This window comes from Drosophila subobscura, chromosome A, assembly GCF_008121235.1.
Source record: "Drosophila subobscura isolate 14011-0131.10 chromosome A, UCBerk_Dsub_1.0, whole genome shotgun sequence".
In the NCBI taxonomy this organism is placed as follows: domain Eukaryota; kingdom Metazoa; phylum Arthropoda; class Insecta; order Diptera; family Drosophilidae; genus Drosophila; species Drosophila subobscura.
The window spans coordinates 16,559,109-16,577,537 of record NC_048530.1 but is presented as its reverse complement, the minus strand read 5'-3'; the positions used below and the strand labels follow the sequence as shown (position 1 = coordinate 16,577,537).

At 49.3% G+C, this 18,429-nt stretch overlaps 4 protein-coding genes across 5 annotated transcripts; 1 reads left to right on the top strand and 3 right to left on the bottom strand.

Annotated features, from left to right (window-relative positions):
- Positions 1–421: 421 nt before the first annotated feature.
- Positions 422–1,544, bottom strand: LOC117903671. The gene is made up of 2 exons (XM_034816001.1): positions 1,322–1,544; positions 422–1,257 (listed from the first exon to the last, which is right to left on the bottom strand). The coding sequence occupies exons 1-2, from the start codon at positions 1,427–1,429 to the stop codon at positions 571–573; spliced, it is 795 nt and encodes a 264-aa protein (XP_034671892.1). The 5' UTR covers positions 1,430–1,544; the 3' UTR covers positions 422–570.
- A 1,200-nt stretch (positions 1,545–2,744) lies between these two features.
- Positions 2,745–7,057, top strand: LOC117896737 (type-1 angiotensin II receptor-associated protein). Its single transcript, XM_034805240.1, has 4 exons — positions 2,745–3,444; positions 3,810–3,956; positions 6,358–6,427; positions 6,514–7,057. The coding sequence occupies exons 1-4, from the start codon at positions 3,397–3,399 to the stop codon at positions 6,726–6,728; spliced, it is 480 nt and encodes a 159-aa protein (XP_034661131.1). The 5' UTR covers positions 2,745–3,396; the 3' UTR covers positions 6,729–7,057.
- Positions 7,036–11,629, bottom strand: LOC117896643. The gene is made up of 6 exons (XM_034805125.1): positions 11,453–11,629; positions 8,352–8,680; positions 8,053–8,169; positions 7,600–7,895; positions 7,374–7,533; positions 7,036–7,310 (listed from the first exon to the last, which is right to left on the bottom strand). Exons 2-6 carry the CDS (start codon positions 8,555–8,557, stop codon positions 7,148–7,150), a joined length of 942 nt encoding a protein of 313 aa, XP_034661016.1. The 5' UTR covers positions 8,558–8,680; positions 11,453–11,629; the 3' UTR covers positions 7,036–7,147.
- A 1,382-nt stretch (positions 11,630–13,011) lies between these two features.
- LOC117896430 (amyloid protein-binding protein 2) lies at positions 13,012–18,090 on the bottom strand. 2 transcript variants are annotated; one of them, XM_034804877.1, is made up of 8 exons: positions 17,948–18,090; positions 17,193–17,513; positions 15,661–16,322; positions 15,371–15,595; positions 15,194–15,295; positions 14,445–15,121; positions 14,211–14,368; positions 13,012–14,140 (listed from the first exon to the last, which is right to left on the bottom strand). In XM_034804877.1, exons 2-8 carry the CDS (start codon positions 17,382–17,384, stop codon positions 14,018–14,020), a joined length of 2,139 nt encoding a protein of 712 aa, XP_034660768.1. In that variant the 5' UTR covers positions 17,385–17,513; positions 17,948–18,090; the 3' UTR covers positions 13,012–14,017. The 2 variants fall into 2 exon arrangements, with proteins under 2 accessions (XP_034660768.1, XP_034660684.1); XM_034804793.1 differs by having other exon boundaries at positions 17,193–18,082.
- Positions 18,091–18,429: the final 339 nt, after the last annotated feature.

Here is an 18,429-nt window from a genome sequence, read left to right as displayed (position 1 = left end):
TATTGTTGTAAAGTACAATATCTTTGTTTAGTTACAGTTTATGTACTTCCCACTCACTCACTCGCGCGCGCACACTCACTTACACATGCAAAGGGAAGATATGATGTATTTGCTTGCACTGGAACATACAATTTGTATTGAAATATTTAATTAAAGATAGCCGAAACAAAGGGGCAATTTCCGAATAAGCCAAACAGAGAGAATAACCCTCTGCTCTGTTTTAACGACAACCAATACAGACAACAACGATTATGGTTTAGTGGTACATACACACACACACACACACACATATAGTGTGCATACACATACAGTACTTATGTACTGCATGCACTGCTTTGACTTGATTTAGACTGATTCTGCGCATGCCCAAGGAATGGCCTGTTGCATGCGAGGAATCCCTGACCTGACGTACCACAGATACTTTCCGCAAAGGTTCGCTCATGCAACGCGTGTATTGAACAATTATTGGTATAAAAAATAGTTACAAAAGGAGTGGTACATATGTATGGCATGTTTGATCAAGCACCTTGTGGCATAGAAATCGGCTCCCAGTCCAACTGCAGCTCCAAATTAGTTGGCGAATATGGTGCCCACTGGGAAGACGACGATCCTGCGCTTAGAATTCACTGTCAGCGTCTCGTAGTGATAGCCCTTGACCAGGCAAACATCGTTTCGGTTGCCCTCGAACGCCGGTTGGATGGGGCTCAGATCCGGGTTGAAGCAGTTGATCGTGATGGTGTCGACGGCCAGTTGACCGAGTACTTCGTAGGCACAAGCTAGCTTCTCGTTCCAGATGCTGACCCGGGCATAGGGCACAGACTCCTTCACATTCACCTGCGTGGCCTCGCGCGCAGTGCGGAAGGTGTGCAGGGTAATGGCGCCGGTAGGCCCCGGCTGTCCCAGATAGCTGCTCGAAAAGTCGGACACCAGCAGGGGCGATGCATCGGCTGGGACATCTCCCTCAGCTTTGACCACTTTGGCCTTGAGCTGCTCGATCTGGGCCAGGGTGCGCACATAGCTGGGATGGCTGGCCACCTGTGGCTCCAGTCGCTTGAGGTTCTGGGCCACCAGGCCCACAAACTGATCCCGCACACTCTCCTGCAGCAGCACCGTGGCCACGGCTCCCTCCGCGAACGGGTTCTGCAGCGAGTCGAGCAGGTGCTGCCGTGCCGAATGCAGGTCGCCGTCCTCGAACACGATCATTAGCTGGGGGGACCGCCACGTAGCAGCCACGCTTCCATCTTGAGTCCCCGAAATCTGAAATTCAAAAAGGTTGAGTGTCAAGGTTATGTCCGGTTTATCGATGGGGGGTCCGATTCACCTTCGCCTTGGGCTCCGGCGTCTGCTGCAGCTTGTTGACCATGTCGCTGGTGATCGCTGGCTGGAGTGGGCTGAGTATTTTCTTCACCGGCACGGACTTGTTGGCCATTCCTTGCGCTGTTCGACGATTTTCACAAAGAAATTGAAACCGAATCTAGGCGTCACCGCGCGTTGTCTGATCGCGTTATCAGCAGCTCGCACACGCATGCACACACACACACGCAGAGAGCGCCAGAACATAAACACACGCACGAACTCAGCTGGGGCAGCCCCCACGCGAAGGGTGAATACCCCCAACGCAGGCAACATCTTTAAAATTGATCATAAACACAAGAAAATGCGAATTGAAAGACAAACAAAATATTTGAATTGCCTGCAACATCTTCTGTACACGTTTTGCAGCACTTTTCAATGTGTGCCAGTGTGCAGCAAATGTGGTCACACTCTCTGTTTTTTGGATAAACAATTTTTAATAACAAATAATGTGCATCTGCACATTGCAAATTAAATAAAATGCATATCTAAGCTCAAATAACAAGTGCCCAGCTCTTTCACACCACTCTAGCACACGCATTTAATGAAACGCGCAAAAATCTACTGGAAAAATACCAAGCACAATCACCATGCAGGCGTTTGGCAGCACTCTGCCTGAGTCAATTAAAAATCGCGCCAAAGACAAAAGCATTTCGTAACACTAGACAGAATTACGCCACCGACGTCGGCGCTGGCGTCGCTGTCGACGTAGCTGCTGACTCATGTTATAACCATAGTAGGAAAGGTGAATGGGAGCAATCTCTAAACTAAGAAACCAAAATCAAAAAAGAAAAAAACCGATAAAAATGCTTCTCTAACATGGTACGAACTTGTAACCAGATATCTTATCTGCCCTAAGTAACTAGTTATGCTTCGAAAAAGAGGCTTGTCCCTACCTAGTTTCGTTACACCATGGGGGGCAAAAACGTATCCACAATGCACTTGTATAAGGTGGTCCCGTCGGCAAAACGGCACCCCTAACAATGCTGTCAATAAGTGCGAGTGACGGTGTTCTTTGTAATAAGTGTAAGTGACAATAGAGTGAGTCGATTAACCCTTTGATGGCATGAGGCTTAAAGTTGCCCATTGCAAGAAAATTAGCTGAAGTTTTCTCTATTATTTCGATTTTTTTATAATTTACTAGATATAATATATGCATTTTTTTGCTTAGGCCCTTAATTCTAAAACCAATTCTAATGTACTTGCAGCAAGAACTGAAAATATTTGCGAACAAAATTCGTCCGCACAAAACCTCTCACGTCGACAAGCAATGCACTGAACGCTAGGGGTGCGAAAACGAAGCGCTTAGGCAGCCGTCGGAACCACCTTATATAATTTCACCATGGACGTAGGCCGCTGCTGGGGACCGTTCGGTCGTTCGTCTGGCTGTTCCCCATGCACAGTCCAAGTTAGATTTAAATTGAAACCGCTCGTGCTCTGTTCGTCGCTCCCGCTTGCCGCTGCAGAATTATACTTATAAATCCAAATTTTTTTTTTATATCCACAAATCCACCTATATTTCTGTGTACCTGTTTGTGTGTGTGCGTAGGCGTTACGGTTGTCCGTGTGTTACTGCTCACTGCTGCCCCCGCAATTAAAGTAATTCCCACCTGCCCCTTCGTGGAAGCAAGGAAGACCAACAAGTGCTCACACTCATACGCCCAAGTGCATCAGTGTGCCACTTGCATTGCCCGGAGAGTGCGTTCAACCAATTGAAAGTGAATTGAAAGCGACAAGTGAAAATAGAACTGACTAAAGGCGGCAGCAACAGCACCAGCAGCAGCGATAGAACAGTAAAGTGACAGCAACAGCAACAGCGACAGCGACGGGGAGACAAAGTAGAATTTAGCAATTTTTTTGCACGAAAATAACAAACAGCTGTCTGCGCGACAGCGAGAAAGCGGCAGAGTGTGTGTGCGTGCGTGTTGTTGTTGTTGTTTAGAAGCGTAACAGGTCCGCCTGCGTGGGAGAGCCAAAAGAGAGCGAGAGAGAAGAGAAGCGTTGACTCGTGTGCACAGCTGCATCTCTGTACACAGCATCAGAATGACCGACCTAAACGAATTGCTGGGATCGCCATTTGTGCGCGTCAAGGTAAAGCAGTACTCCGCACCCCACCCCAGGCCACTGCACGTCACGCCACCCCCCACAAAGCCAGTCCACACTTGTTGGGCTGCTTTGCACTGCTTTGTAGACCGTCCTGGCTGGACCCCGCCCCAGTTGCAACGGCTGATTAGCACCGTCCAGCGTGAACAATCCAACCGCAGGGGCATCCAATATCTTCGACAGCGACTCGAGTGTCTGCGTCTCAATTTGCAACCATCCAGAAGCTTGGGCAATGCCGCCGCCGACGCCGCCGCTACTGCCGCGACTTCGTGGGGCTTCAATTGACACTCCAAACGTCTGGGGCTTGATCCGCTTACACTAACTCCATTTGCCTCTTTGTCTCCCTCTTGCAGTTGGTGGCGTTTGTGCATTTCTTCTTCATATCGAATGCCATGCTGGGCAGCTGGGGGCATGGAGCCTATGAGTTCTACAATTTTCTGTTCATCATTTCCATGTTCTGGTCGATCCACAGCAAGGACTCAATTGAAGCAGTGCAAACGGTAAGTACGAACAGCCGAGAGATGGCAAGTGAAGAGATTAGGCTAACTGTGTACTCTTAAGTGGATCCGCTCGGAAGGGGGGGAGTCGAACTGTAAAGCGTTAAATTGTGAATGAACCTGCCATTGGGTTTGCAAGATTACTCCAATTGGTGACACATGCACTCACTCACACCCTCAAGAACCAGCTGATAAGAGAGTACACGCATATGTGAATGCTACGACGTATCATCCCACAATTAAAATTAAATGTTCAAGTGCTGAAATTCTCTCACGGCTCTACGACACACATTTTAATCGAAATCAAATTCCGCACGAGTCACATTGATATCGCCACCAAATTGCAAAAACCGGTTCGACCAAACTCTGCCAATTCTCAAATTAACATACAAATAGTATAAATAATAAATACAAATACCGAATGTTCTCATTGGAGAAAAATAGTGGGGAGCGCATCTGAGCAGAAGCACAAGCAGAGGCTGTAAGATGTTTCGCAAGAGAGTAGTTTGTCACTCTCTTGCAAGCAGTGGCGTGACTTACGATGCTTGGGAAGAGCGAGTAAAGCAGTGCAAATCAAAGCAGTGCTTTTGAATGATGTGAGAACAGAGGTGCACAGCAAACAGATGCTGCCTCAGAGGCCCCCATCAAGCGGTTCAGATACAGACTCCAGCCCGCATCTTTCCCTGTTTACGTACACCCTGGCACTGCCCTGATTAGATAGTCAGAATGGGATTATCGTCTATTTTTTGGGGCTTATTCTTAATGTGATATGCAAGTGGAATGTTCTGGGCGCTCTCTTCGCACAAAAGAGAAAACTTTGAAGCAAAGCCAATAAGGGAAAAGAGTGTTCCCTGCTTTTGGGTTATGTCTAATCAATTCTTTCGCATATGGCTTAGCAGTCAGCCATGCCATGCCATGCCACCCCATGGGCAAACCAACAATCATCAAATAAAACATAAACCGATGGGATATGTAAATATGTACTATGTACATACATATGTATGTATGTGCGTGGTGGCATGCAAATGGAAGCGGATTTATGTCGAATATATGTACGTATGTATGTATGTACAGGTGTGCGTGTGTGTGTGCAGCGTTATTAATAGATGGCTTAGCGGCAAGAAGGCAAGAAAGGCAGCTACTAGCCAGAAAATAGTTTGCCACTCTCAACTTTGACCTTAGGCCAACCGAAAACGTAGCGATAGGCCAACGATAACTGACCAACAGCCACCCCATTCAGCCCCCCAACCCTACACCATTTACACCAACCGAAAAAAGAAACACCCCAACCCATTTACACGTTTTAGAGCCGCAGCCGCAGCCGCAGCCGCACGCGACCTGCCATTTTTGGGTCAGAGGCTAACAAAAACAATATTACTCGGATAGTATCTGGAATTACAATTTCATTTTGGGGCTTCGGTCGGTCACCCACCACAGTCCCCCGCTGGCACGGCTCCTTTGTTTGGTTCCTCGAAAGCCATTAGCAACGCCTTTTAATCAACTTAACTATGCAGAAGCCCCAACGCAACGAGCCACGTCCGAAGCAAATATCCTTTTCTTCCAAGAAACAAAACCATGAACAAAAAATCAATTCAGATTATTTATTTAATTCCAAATATGGAAATTGGGCTAACTCGAAGAGGGCTATGACCACTGGCGCATATCGTACATAAATACATGTATGTATGTACATCTGTACATATTACATTATTTACATACATATGTATGTACATATTTACATATTACTTACATTACATACATATGTACATATGTACATATTTACATATGTGGTGGTAAACTCTTTCGGCCTGATTCCTATTGATTGACAAACAAGAATTAAATAAATAAATCTGAGACATGATCGTACTGTGGTAAATGTCGAGAGCCTTTTAATTGATTGTGTAATGTACATGTACATTTTTCAATTGAGTTCATTCTGTCGTGGAAAATATAAGTAAAAAGGCATCGTTTTCCGTCAATATGAATGCATGACTGAAGCTCATTCAATAACTTTTGATACGAAACCATTGAGGAGATGTTCCTGGGCAGATTTACACTTTTCTAAACTGATTTTATGATCAGACTGAGGAAAATGCATGTACATTACACATGTAAATGTAAATATGTAAAAATACATACCTAGTACATAAGCAGGGGGACATACATACATAAATAATTAGTTCTTGCCTAAAAGCTACAAAAGTTGCTTGCAAAAAGCCAAGCCAAGCATAAAGAGGAGATGTATAATTACTTGACCATGTCATAGCCATGTCATTGTCATGTAGATGGCATGTAGTACTGCCTCCTCTCTCGTAGGATCAATTATGATAAGTGACTTTCCCTCAACTTGCATTAATTCCCCACATACTCATGGCTTACCATTTCGTGTAACGTATCTTTGCAGGCGCTCGTCATCGATGCTTCGAGCATATTCTTTGATCTAGTCAGCATTATCATTTATTTCCATTACATGAGTGAGTAGCGTCCAGCATGACATTCCCCACTGCAGCAGCGCTCTGTGCGTATTTCGGAATAAAATATTTTGTGTTTACCCTTTCAGATGGCTGGGCCATTGCCTTTAGCATTATTAACCTGATCCTGCGGCCCGTGAGCGTGGCGCTGCTCTATCGCGAGTTCAATACGCGCGGCGGCAGCCTGCAGACGGGCTCGGTCTTTCCCACCAGCCAGCAGCGCAGCTACCAGGACATTGATCGTCCCACGCAGCCGACACCAACCAACGCGCAGCCGGGCCCCAATGTGGCCAGCATTTTCTAGGCACAGCCGAAGCGGCCATCGTCTGCAGATCCCACGTGGAGAGGAGCATGTGCACCAAATGAATTGTAGTTCAATGTGGAACACACCCCAACGACTGGCTCTGGATCTCCTCTGGCTCGGTTTTGTGCTGTTTAAATATATTTTTTTTTGGACGAATAAAGACAACTAATCAGAAATAATCAAGCGGCGATCGATCGATGGATTGTTGGTGGCCAAAAATATATTATTATTATAATTATTATTTGTGTGTGTGTATAACAATGATTAATGATTGCAATTTCTACTTAAAAACGATAATAAAAGTGGGCCCAGCAGCAACCGAATAAATATTCCAGCCCCATGTGTCCTCCTGTACAGTGAAACCCCCCGAACCTTAAAACCTTCCCCCACTTATGGATGTACTTATGTGTGCCGCAGCTCTAGAAGCCCTCCTTGGCCTTGCGGAACTTGTACTGATCGCTGCGCCCATCCAGGCAGGGCACCTGCACCAGATTGAAGTAAATGGAGCCCATCAGCTGGCTGGCCGAGGTGTTTGTCTTCTTCAGGCAGCTGAACAGCATGTCATCGCAGATGCAGTGGGACCTGGCGATCGAATCGAACGGGAATCAAGACACACGTAAGTCTGGAAGGCTTCGTGGCACTCACTTGGTGTAGATGGAGTCATTCATGAGGTCGTACTTGGGCTGGTAGGCTCGGATCTTCACCGGGCAGAGATCGTGCTGGCGGCAGCAGCGATCCATGTCCATCTCGCTGCCCAGATCGCTGTACGTCTCCGCAATGTCCCCGGTGCCGCACCACTTGGTGCCTGCAAAGTGGAGTGGAGTCAAATCAATACGCTTCTATGGCTGGGCTGGGCTGGGCTGGCACTCACCTGGAATAATGCCGCTGAGCAGGGAGAAGGGACTGCGCGGAAAGATGTTGGTGGCCAGCTTGAGGCCATCCGTGCCACTGGCTGCGGGCTTATCCGCAACGCTGGTGCCGCCGCCGCCGCCGCTGCTGCTCCGCTCTGCGCCACTCCCCGCTCTGAGCTTGTGCCGCGAGGCGTAGCTGAGCTTGTCCACGTGCTCACATTGATCCATCAGCTTGAGCATCTCCTCGAACTTGATCTCCAGCGGGCGATTGTAGTGCGAGAGTCCATCCAGCAGCATCTTGCCCTCCTTGTCGTTGCTGCCAAAAGGGCACACAAATTGTGGCATTAATTTCTATCGGAGCTTGATGGCTTTTGCTTCCGCAAAACCTTGACAAAGATTGTTGTGGATTTGTATGGCTAGCGCTACGTGGACCCATGGCTATGTACGTGCCACTAATTCGCATTCATACTCACTAGATTTCGATCAGTTCGCAGCCCAGCAGCAGCTTCTGTGGCCCCAGCTCCGTTACGGCTATGGTCAGATCGTGATAATATATCATAATGAGTGAGTCGTTGCTCAGCCGCTTGCCGCTGTTCCGAGAGAGAGAGAGAGAGAGAGAGAGCGAGAGGAGAGTGTCATTTATGGTCACATGGCCGGGCAGGCACATTGATGGCAGCGACGTGCTGTCCATGGCAATGGCTACGCTCCAGGTGAAACCATTGCCGTGCCCTGCCTACTAATTGCGAGATCCTCGCCCTCTGCGTGCGCTCACCTGTAGGTCTTCATTTGCCGCACACTGCGCTGCTCGAGTATCTGCTGGGTGAACGATTGAAAGGAGGGAAAGCCCTGCAGGCCCTGTGGCAGGCTGAACGAGAGCGTGGGCTTCGCCGACGAGGATGTGAGATAGCCGAGCAGGGCGCAGAGCAGCATCGAGGCGAGCAGCTGCAGCCGCCGGCGCAGCCACAGATTGTAGGGCATCCTGCAGGCACTAGGCTGAGGTGGGCACTAGAGAGGCAACTGGTTCTCCTCTGCCAGACCCAAAGGCATCACAGTCTGGTCGGGACTGAGCCGCTCCCAGCGTTGGCGCTTCCTGGCCGAAACCTGCGATTGGTTCACATATATTTGGTTATTCTTTAATCAACACAGCTGTCGCGGTTCTCGGCTCGCGGTTCTCGGCTCTCGGTCTGCCGCTCTCGGCTGTGGTTTGCATTGGTTTGTGGATTTGGGACTGGGCTGTGCGGCTCGCGGTTCCGGCACTTGTCTGCCGCGGCACTTGTCTGCGTGTCCCAACGCATGGGCGGGGAATAGACTTAATTATTTAGCCACACATTCGTATCTAGCCCCCAGCTGGCCTCTTTCCCAATGCCCCAAGCACATCGTTCCAGCGGCTCCTTTGTGCCGGCAGGTGCCAAAAACTTGCAACTCATTCCCAGCGCTCGCTGCGACTTTTCAGTGCTCTAACAATGGCCGGGCACGGCATTTGTCATGCATTGCATCAGTGGCCAAGCCCCCAGTCAGCCGAGAACCCATCAGCCTCGCCCAGCCATGCAGCACGTTACGCATACGCACAGTGGGACAAGACAAATCGTTGCATAACATTTGTGGATCACCGAACTGACAATGGGCTGACGAAGTGGAACTCCCAGGCTACCCTTTGGCAAGCGATTTCCACTTTCCAAGCAATTTTCAACGCTGCTAAATGCCAATTTCAAGCTCTCAAACAAATTTGAAGTCAGTTCTCCATTTGCATGCGTTATTTTATGACTTCTATTTACTTTACTCATTGGTTTTTGTCAGAGGAACTACCTGCAGTTGGAGGTTAGTGCCCAATGCATGGCCCAACGTTGTGTCGAAGGCTTCTTGAATGTCTTCCAGGTCTTGGCCCAACCTCAACCCAAAGTTGCCGTTTCTATTTGTTACTTCTTAAAGCAATTCTTACATCATTGAGCCGTGGCATTTTACAAGTCCTTGACCTTACCCAGGGCCATGGGGTAGGGCGGTCAGCGGTCAGCGGTCAGCGAAAAGCAAACGGCAAACCCAACGCTGGGAGCGCACGCAGCACACAAAATGCTAATAAATATTACGCCCACACTGCCACTGCCACATGCCCCATGTCTCGGGCCCATTGACTGACTGCTATTATTTCTACAGCTCGAATGTGGCACGAAAGTTGTACGCAAGCCGGTCAGGAGGGAGCACGGAGCATCGGGGCATTGGGCCCTCGGTGGCGAGCAAAGTGAAAGTGTTTTCATTGTTTTGGTGGCTCTCCTCTTTGGTTTGTTTGCCATCGAAGCCCCAGCCAACTCGATGACGAACTTGTCCGAAATGTGGCGTGTTTGGCAATGGGCCTGGCCCCAGACTCCACACAGATCGAGCTACACACAGGCATGGGCAGACAGATGTGCTCTAAGCCTAAGGCTGGGGCTACACTTATGACAATTACGCACCTTTGGGTGCCTTTTAAATGTGTGTCAAGTGGAGCCCAGTCAGTCGGTTCAATGTTGAGCTGAAATGCAAATAGCCAACGCCACGAATATCTTTGTCTCACATTTGATATATCTGTGACTCGGTTTTTGCTTTTGCTTTCGCAACGCTCGAACTTTGACTGGAAACTAAAACGAAAACGAAATCATTTGCTACAAATCTGTCAACTCACTGAGAACCAAGACGTGGTGCTGCTCACAGCAGATATTCAGCGGAAATAAAGCCAGAAAGAAATGGCTAAAAGCAAAGATTGCTCTCGAAATTTCGAAGAGTTTTCATCGCTGATAGCGGGTCTCAGAGAGCCACAAAGATAATTACAACGAAAGCGTTGGCTGATGGATCCACAAGATCTGGGGCTGGGGCTGGGGCTGGGCCCCATTTGCCATGGAGATCATCTTTGAATGTGAACCGCAGGCGGCCTGGCCTCCCCACGAGAGTTTCCGGGCTGAGCTTGGGCTTGGCCCCAGCATACACTCAACGGAAAGCAAACGAAACTTGGCCAACTTGAACTTGGCCCGAGTAGAGAGTGGCAGAGGAGTTCAAGAGTGCAAAAACATAAAGGAAGCGAGCGAGAAACAAGCAAACGAGCATCAACGTGCCGCGGGGGCCTTGGCATAGGTCAGTGAAGCGTACCAGCGGCACCACCGACCGGACCTGGCCACCGACTGTTGCCGTGGAAAGGGAGGATGGGCGAACGGGGCGAACGGTGTGCAGATGAGCAGCAGCAGCAGCAGCAGCAGCAGAAAAAGAAACAACAGGTTTCATCCGACTGGCAAATGCTTTGGATCGGCATTAACTTTCACATTGGGCACCTAATTGTGGGCTTAATCTCGGTTAATTTGCTCCAGTTTCGATTTCCATTTGTGGCACACGCGAGCAGAGCCCAAGACGAGATTCCGCAGCGAAGAAGATACTTCTGCAGCACATGGAAGATGTGATGCTGATGCTGATGATGCGGCCATGCGGACACAGCAGGCACTCTACGCGACACAATTATGCAATGAACGAACGTTGGGGTAGGGTATTCGTGGGTAGATCTGGTCGCACTTCACAACTAGCTGCTAATCAGGCAGCAGCCAGCAGCCAGCAGCCAGAAAGTTGCGACAGCTCCACCGATCGGAGCATGTTCGGGCCATAAAAGGCGGCCCAGAGACCACTCCACGAATGGTTTGCAATTGGATCTACTCAGTTTTGAACTCGCGCGCTCAACTTTAATGGGCCACAGATCCGCACCAGCAGTTTTATCCACTTCACTCAGAACTATTCGCAAAGATTTTTGTACATAAATTGTTTCGGGGCAGCCGAAACTAGCTTCGGTTTCGGCCGGACAGTTTCACTTTTCATCGTGTTCGAACCAAAAACAAGAAACAAAACCACAAAGAAACTAACCAAAAAAAAACACTAGGCGCTAACTAGAGTCCGGCGCGCATGCGCAGTGGCAGTAGCAGTCGAAATGGCAATGGCAATCGCCGCTTGCAGTAACGGGTAGTGGGTAGCCGGAACCACTATCGAAAACGCAATACCGTTCGCTGCCGCGCAAAGTCAGCAACTGATCGATCAAGAGACGCCAAAGCCAAGCCAGAGCCCGAGTCAGACGGAACAGCAACGCGGCCCAGCCAAGATATATTCAATCAAAGGTGTAAGCTTCGCTGTTCACGTTTCGCGCATCATGCGGCACTGCTTGTCGGCGCAGAGCTCGCGCTTGCGGTACTCTCTGTGCGAACACCTCACATTGTGCATACCTTGGGCGCGACTTCGACAACTACAGCGACGAGTGTTGGGCTCCGAAAACAACAACAAAAACAACAACAGCGAAACGACAGAGCGTCGGCGGCAACGAAAATGTGTCAAAAGCAAAAGCTGCAAGACAACAGCGAACCAAAAAAATGAAACTGAAGCACGGCTCTCACACGATACGCTTTCTGGCGACGGTTTTTGTTTGAGGAAAAACCGATGGCATTCCGAAATGCATTTCACCGATGCAAACACGTCGAAATCAAACATTTCAATTACAAGAACAATGCAAATATAATAGAAGAAGAGGAGGCACTGGGAGCAGCCAGACACAAATCCGTTGCTGTCTTGTTTACATAAAGCGCTCGTACATGCACACAGACACATGTGCATCCCATGCAGACTGAGAGAGTGCGCGCGTAAGCAGGTAGCCGCGGGCATGCGAACCTCTGCTAGAGAAGGGAACTGTAACTGCAACTTTTGGCAGCTTCACACACGCACACATACACACACGCGCAAAAGCGCCTACCTGAGTGCATTGTGTGTGAGAGAGTAGGCGTGAGCAGAGCAGCAGCATGCTGCTGACCCATTTACGGCAACGTCGCGCGCGTCTCTCTGCGCTGCGCTGCGCCAAATGCTGATCATCGCGATGAAGTTTCCCATCAAAATGACTCGTCGCAAGGGGAGGGGGAGGCCATTAATTGTCGACGGTGAAGTGGCGAAGTGAAAACAAACCCAAACAACTTTTAAAATGTCGCTGCAAGCACAGCGCGTGTACGCGAAGAAAAGTGACAGGGGGGTAAGCAATTAAAACGAGGTTTTACCTGCCGCAAGCAAACACACACACACACACACACACAAAAGGGCACCCAGACAGACGACGATCAAAGGGTTATTGGATGTTTTGCAAGACACTTTCCACGTGTGTGCTTCTGCTTCGTTCCCACACAATTTCTCTAAAAATAACACCACAAAAGCGGCAGCTCAAAGAGTTACATTAACGGCATCCGGCTACGCCTGCCGTTGCGCGTTCCAGGCATCGAACAGAATTTGCGATCTGAGTCTGAATCTATGTCGGGGCCGGGCCAGAATGCAAACAAATCTGCGACAAGGTCAACAGTGCAATGGGCAAGTACAAATAGAGTAGATTTAAAGTTCTTCAACCAGAAAACCGAATACAAAATTTTAATTATTTTTTTGTTGTATTTATTTTGAGATTTACGACTTTGCTCTTAAGCTACAGCTAAGTAATGCCAAATAAATTGCTTGCAACATACACATACAGGCATACATTTTGCATGAACTTTAGTCATAATTGGTGTAGATGTTCACTGGTGGCTCGCTGCTCCTCTTCCAAGGCATCTCCACGCATACACGTTGAAGGGTAAATAATGTGGATGTGGTTGTGTGTGTGTGTGTGTGTGTGTGTGCCTACTGCTTAGTTGCTGCATCAACTATTACCGTTATGAAATATTAATCATAGTTTTTGTGCTTAGAATTATACATTTTTCGCTTTTTACAACATTTTGTTTCACTTTTCGCTTATACTTAACACGTACTTGGGGCAAACCCCAAAAATCAAACTTCAAATTGTGCTACAAAAATGTTTCAATGTTTCTGTTCTGTCTATGGGGAAAGCTGCACAACTATTCCAACTACCTTTACTGCTTATCATCTCAATCACATGTCTAATTAACTACTTATAAAGCCAAAAGCAAAAAAACAAATTAATAACTTTCTCAGAACGCTGCGCCGGCGACTGCCTCTTGCCAGCGAAGTTTTCTACAAAAAAATTTGCACACACACAGACAACGAACAAAAGCAAAAATCAAATGAATAATTATTTGGGAAGAAACGATATCAAAGATTGTGATATCAGCGAACTAGCAATACTCTTTCTGTCTCATTGTAACTTCCAATCGGAGCTTAGCCTAGGGAGGGGTCGGTCGGGCGCGGGGTGTGTACTGGACGTATTCAATGGTTCTTAGTAATGGATAGAGGATAATGGATACGATACCTACTGCTGGCCGGCTGGCTGGCTGGCTTAGTAAATATTTAACTACACTTCGGACTTATTCGATGGAAATGACAAACAAAATAATAGTGAAAACTAATCTGCTGCATCCGTGTGTCCAGGCAGGACTCACCCCGGACATAATATTTACAAAAAAACAAAAAAAAACGTGTATAGAGCAGGGGGATCTAGGCTCCCTCCCTGGCTCACTTCGCCTCAGTTGCCTGGGCGCTGCTGCCGCTGCTGCTGCTGCTCTCGCAAGTGTCAAAGAACTTGTTCTTGACCTCATCGATGGAGTAGTCCAGCTCGATGGCGGGGTAGCTGAACTTCTGCAAGAAATAAAAGCGAAACAGAATTGAGACCACTCGAACTCGCATCAATCGTGACAGAAGAACCTACATTCTGGGTTATGTTCTGGCCGCGCAGCATCTGCCAGTTCTCCAGGGTGTGCGCATATTGCAGATACTTTTCGAAGTCATGCAGCGTCTCGTAGACATGACACAGGCCCAGGTAATCGTACTCCAGGCCGGAATATGACAGCCCGAAAAGCCGCAGGCCTGCACGATGCAACGATACAGAAATTGAGAGCCGGTCAGCAAACGAGTTTAGAGGAGAGTTCAATGAAATAATTACTTATGTCGATGCTGCGCAGGTAGAGCTTTTCCGCCTCGCGGTACTTTTTCATTTGGTAGTTGTAGAGCGAGGCCAGGTGGCCAATGGAGAGGCCCACCTCGTAGTCGAAGGGCCCCAGCAGATCTGTTTTGATCTTGATGGCCTTCTGGTGCATGCGCTCGGCGTCCTCGAAGCGATTCATTGTCTGATAGAGTCGCCCCAGATTGCCATAGTGCTTGGCCGTCTGCACGTTCACCTCGCCGAATACCTCGAGCGAGAGGTGCAGTGCAAAGAGATGCAGCTCCTCGGACTGCAGCAGCAGATCCTCCTCGTCCATGCCGTCGGCCATCTTGTCCAGTGCAATCTCCTCCAGCAGCAAAGCCTTCACACGCTTCGCCGATGCCAGCATCAAGTGATTGCTGGGCACCAGTTTCTTCATAATGCCCACCGCCTTGTCCACATGATCCTGGGCGCAGCTGAAGTCCCCAGTGCTGTACTCGTGCACGTAATACGCGTACGACAGATCCTCGTGGGCAATCGCCACATGGAAGTTCATGTTGCCAAAGATGCCGCGACGCACGCCCAGCGCCTCCTTGTACACGTTCACCGACTGGAACACCGAGTCCACATTCAGCAGGAAGAAGCCATAGTCCAGCAGGGTGTCCCCGTACTTTTGATGCTTGCGCCCAAAGTGCTCCCTGCAGTGAGACGACGCATGAGCGAAAGGGATAGACATGGGGGGGAGATGGGGGCTGAGATCTAGAGCTTACCGAGCGCGTCGCACAGCCTGACAGATCAACAGATTGGCCCGGGCAAAGTCTCGCTTAACCACACAGGCCTTGGCCGCCTGCCGCAGCACATCGATGGCAATGCTGTGGAGAGAAACGGATTAAAGATGCATAAATCAGAGGGAGAGAGAGACACAGAGGCAAGAGACAGAGACTTACCGCGGCTTGGCCGAGTGCTTGAGGCGACGCATGGCATGCAGGCTCCACATGTGACTGTTGTTGTACTCGTTGCGGGCAAAGAACATGGCCGATATCTGTGTGTAGGTCATGGCCACCAGATCCGAGGGCACACGGTCACTCACCGAGCACTTGAGCTCCATCAGTTCGTTGTAGGTGCGCTGGGCCAGCTTGAAGTTACAGTGTGCCGACTCCGCATAGAGCAGGCTGCGGAAAGTAATCATAAATGTTCAGACATTGAGTATGGACTGCGCGTGTTTGTCGCTGCTTACCGCTGCAGGCAGTCGAGGCGCAGGACTAGCCAGTACTTGTGGCGCGGCAGACGCTTCAGTCTTTCGTTGAGGCACGTCAGCACGGAGATGCTCTCCTGCATCCAGCCGGCCTCGGAGAGGAACGAGCCGAGGCGCAGGCCCAGATCAATGCCCTGCAGCTCCTCCCCGTTCAGTTCCTCCAGCTCGTCGTCAATTGCAGCTGCAGTTCCCAGCTGATCCATGGCAGTGGTAATCACACTGAGTTCAAGCTCATGGTTGGGGCATATCGGTTGGCTGGATCGGCCACTGGCACGGCTGCTGCTGCTGCTGCTGCTGGGGCTGGGGCTGTCCTCGTCCGGCAACGGCAGCTGGCAGCTGTACTCCTGCAGCAGCTGCTTGGCCCTGTCCTGCTCCAGCTGCAGCTCCTCGGCACCCCCTCCTACCCGCTGCTGTCCGCATGCCTCTTCCCCATCCGCATCCTCGTCCTGTGCATTTTGTGTGCTGTAGCGACCCACATAGGCCTCGCTGAGCCGGCTCGAAAGCATCTTTCGGTTGGCCATTAAAGCGGCCACAATGCTCAGCAATTGGCCGCGTGCTGGCATGTGGCGCACAAGCCGCGCGAATACCTCCAGGCGTGACAGCTCCTCCAGCAGCGTATCCTGTAGCGAATCCTGCTGCGACATCTATAAAAAACAAGACAAACACTTGACAATCTGTGCACAATGGCAGTGCGCTTAGCCAATGGAATTATCAGCAAGTTCAATGGCTCTTCGGCACAACAGCTGTGCGGCGGCAAGGTCTGCGCGAGCATCATCAGCAGGACAATCCCAACACCCGTGCCTGCTCCCTGGCTCCCTGGCTGATTGTAGGCAGCTATTTTTAGCCGCCTTGTCGCGCAGCTTCTGTTTATAATTTATGCTTTAATTGCCAGCTTATTATGACAATATCTTTGCTGCGTGTGTGCGCCGCACTTCCCCCCTTTGGCGACATCCATTCAAAAGAAATTTACATGCATTGGAAGCTCAACAAGTGGCCAGACAGACAGTGCAGCTACAGCTCCAGCGCCAGCTCCAGCTCCAGCTACATAGATACATTTAATTCTTATGCCAGAGTGCAAAAACGCGAGTTAAGGGGCCTTTGCACAGCTGTTTTCTTTTATCTGTGTGTATGTGTGTGCATGTGTGTCTGTGTGTGATATCCCCCTGTAAGTCGCATGATCATTTTACCGTTATCAATAACATCAAGCGAAAATCAAAACAAAACAAATCGAATTTTTGGCCAGCGACTACGTTACCGACGACCCGAATAGCGGAAAGACAAACACATAGGCGAGCGGGGCGGGGCACACAGATGGGCATGCAAATGATATTTACACACGTCTGGTAATCGCTGAGATGCGAAAACAGTGGGGTCCAGTGGCGAAATACCCAGATAAGCAAGATGTGGAGTGTGGGTGCTGTAGCCCCCCGCCGAACGATAACGATCGTGAGACGGGTTTGGCCTGCCTGCCTGCCTGCTTGTTGCATGCAACAACTGCTCAGCTTTCCACTTACCATTTCGTAGACATCGATAAGCAAATTACGCGGCAGCTCCGCCAAGCGGCTTATCCGATCCAATGCTGACACCGTGTTCCCGTCCAAGCTGCATATCGAGGCGTGCAGGGCCAGGTTGTAGAGCAGCTTGGGGCTGGTGTAGTTGGCGGGCGCCGACGGTATGAGATTCATGATTTGATTGTTGTTGGCCATTGCGATGGGACGACGATGATGCTCTATCCGCTGCAGCTTTCGATACCTGGCTAGGGCTGGGGCTGCAGTTAGAGGCTGGGTCTGGGCTGCGCTCACGTCTCACGGGTCGGGGTGGCAGTCGGGTGCACTCTGCAACAAGTATTCAATTAGATCACACGCACATTTGGGGGGAGGGTGGTGGTAAGGGTCACACAACGCACGTGCCCAGGGCCAGACAGCAAACAAAACAATAACCGATTGGTGGCAGGCGGGGGAAAGGGAAAGCCGTGCGCAGTGTGGCGATCTCTCTGTGGGTGCTCCGGGCTGCTTCGTTCACTTCAATTCACTTTCTTTCAAGACGTTCTCTGGTTTTCCTTTCTTTCAAAACAGTAGCTGCTGCTGCTGCTGCTGCTGCTACTGCTGCTGCTGCTTCTGCCGCGGCTGCCATCAACATCGCCGTCGCAGTCGACGCGTTTCTTCTGCCTGCTGGTTGCTGAGAGTTGTGAAGTGCCCCTTTGTTGCCAACTGCAGAGGCTGGCTCTGGCTGGCTTTTGATGGCTTTTGCTGGCTTGGGGCTCACTTACACAAATTCGAAGGCATCTAGCTTGCTCTCTCACGTGTACTGCGGGCCAATCTGGAATACTTTGCTGTTTTTCTGGCCGTGAAACGTAAAAAAACTGACGCAGTCGAATTATTTTTTTTACTTTTTTAGTATTCGATAAGGGCAGTGTGACCGCGGAATTATCGATAAAATATACCGACAGACCCTCGGAAATATACCAAAATATACCTTCTCATTTTGAAAATATACCGTAAATACACCGTAGTCTTAAATCATATTCCTCGATTTTGATGTTCCATTTGATACTACTAGCCTGCAAAGACTTTTAACACTGTAACAATAATTTAATCCCATTGAAAAATCAAATTGGCTCACTATAAATACTCCTTTTCATTGGATTGTATACCTTATAACCTTATATTTTACACATTTTGTATATGATGATCAGGAAAACTCTTTCAACAAAATCTACAGACGATAGCTGACGCACACAAGCAGTGCAAA

Bases quoted from the DNA above. Each gene is read 5' to 3' on its own strand.
- LOC117896737 (XM_034805240.1), top strand. From the start codon at position 3,397: ATGACCGACCTAAACGAATTGCTGGGATCGCCATTTGTGCGCGTCAAG. The intron at 3,957-6,357 runs GTAAGTACGAAC...GTATCTTTGCAG, and splicing joins CAATTGAAGCAGTGCAAACG to GCGCTCGTCATCGATGCTTC. The intron at 6,428-6,513 runs GTGAGTAGCGTC...TTACCCTTTCAG, and splicing joins CATTTATTTCCATTACATGA to ATGGCTGGGCCATTGCCTTT.
- LOC117896430 (XM_034804877.1), bottom strand. From the start codon at position 17,384: ATGGCCAACAACAATCAAATCATGAATCTCATACCGTCGGCGCCCGCC. The intron at 15,296-15,370 runs GTAAGTCTCTGT...TTCTCTCCACAG, and splicing joins AAGCACTCGGCCAAGCCGCG to CATTGCCATCGATGTGCTGC. The intron at 14,141-14,210 runs GTAGGTTCTTCT...TATTTCTTGCAG, and splicing joins GCCAGAACATAACCCAGAAT to AAGTTCAGCTACCCCGCCAT.
- LOC117903671 (XM_034816001.1), bottom strand. From the start codon at position 1,429: ATGGCCAACAAGTCCGTGCCGGTGAAGAAAATACTCAGCCCACTCCAG. The intron at 1,258-1,321 runs GTGAATCGGACC...TTTGAATTTCAG, and splicing joins CGCCGGAGCCCAAGGCGAAG to ATTTCGGGGACTCAAGATGG.
- LOC117896643 (XM_034805125.1), bottom strand. From the start codon at position 8,557: ATGCCCTACAATCTGTGGCTGCGCCGGCGGCTGCAGCTGCTCGCCTCG. The intron at 8,170-8,351 runs GTGAGCGCACGC...CTCTCGGAACAG, and splicing joins CGGCAAATGAAGACCTACAG to CGGCAAGCGGCTGAGCAACG. The intron at 7,896-8,052 runs GTGAGTATGAAT...CCCTTTTGGCAG, and splicing joins TGCGAACTGATCGAAATCTA to CAACGACAAGGAGGGCAAGA.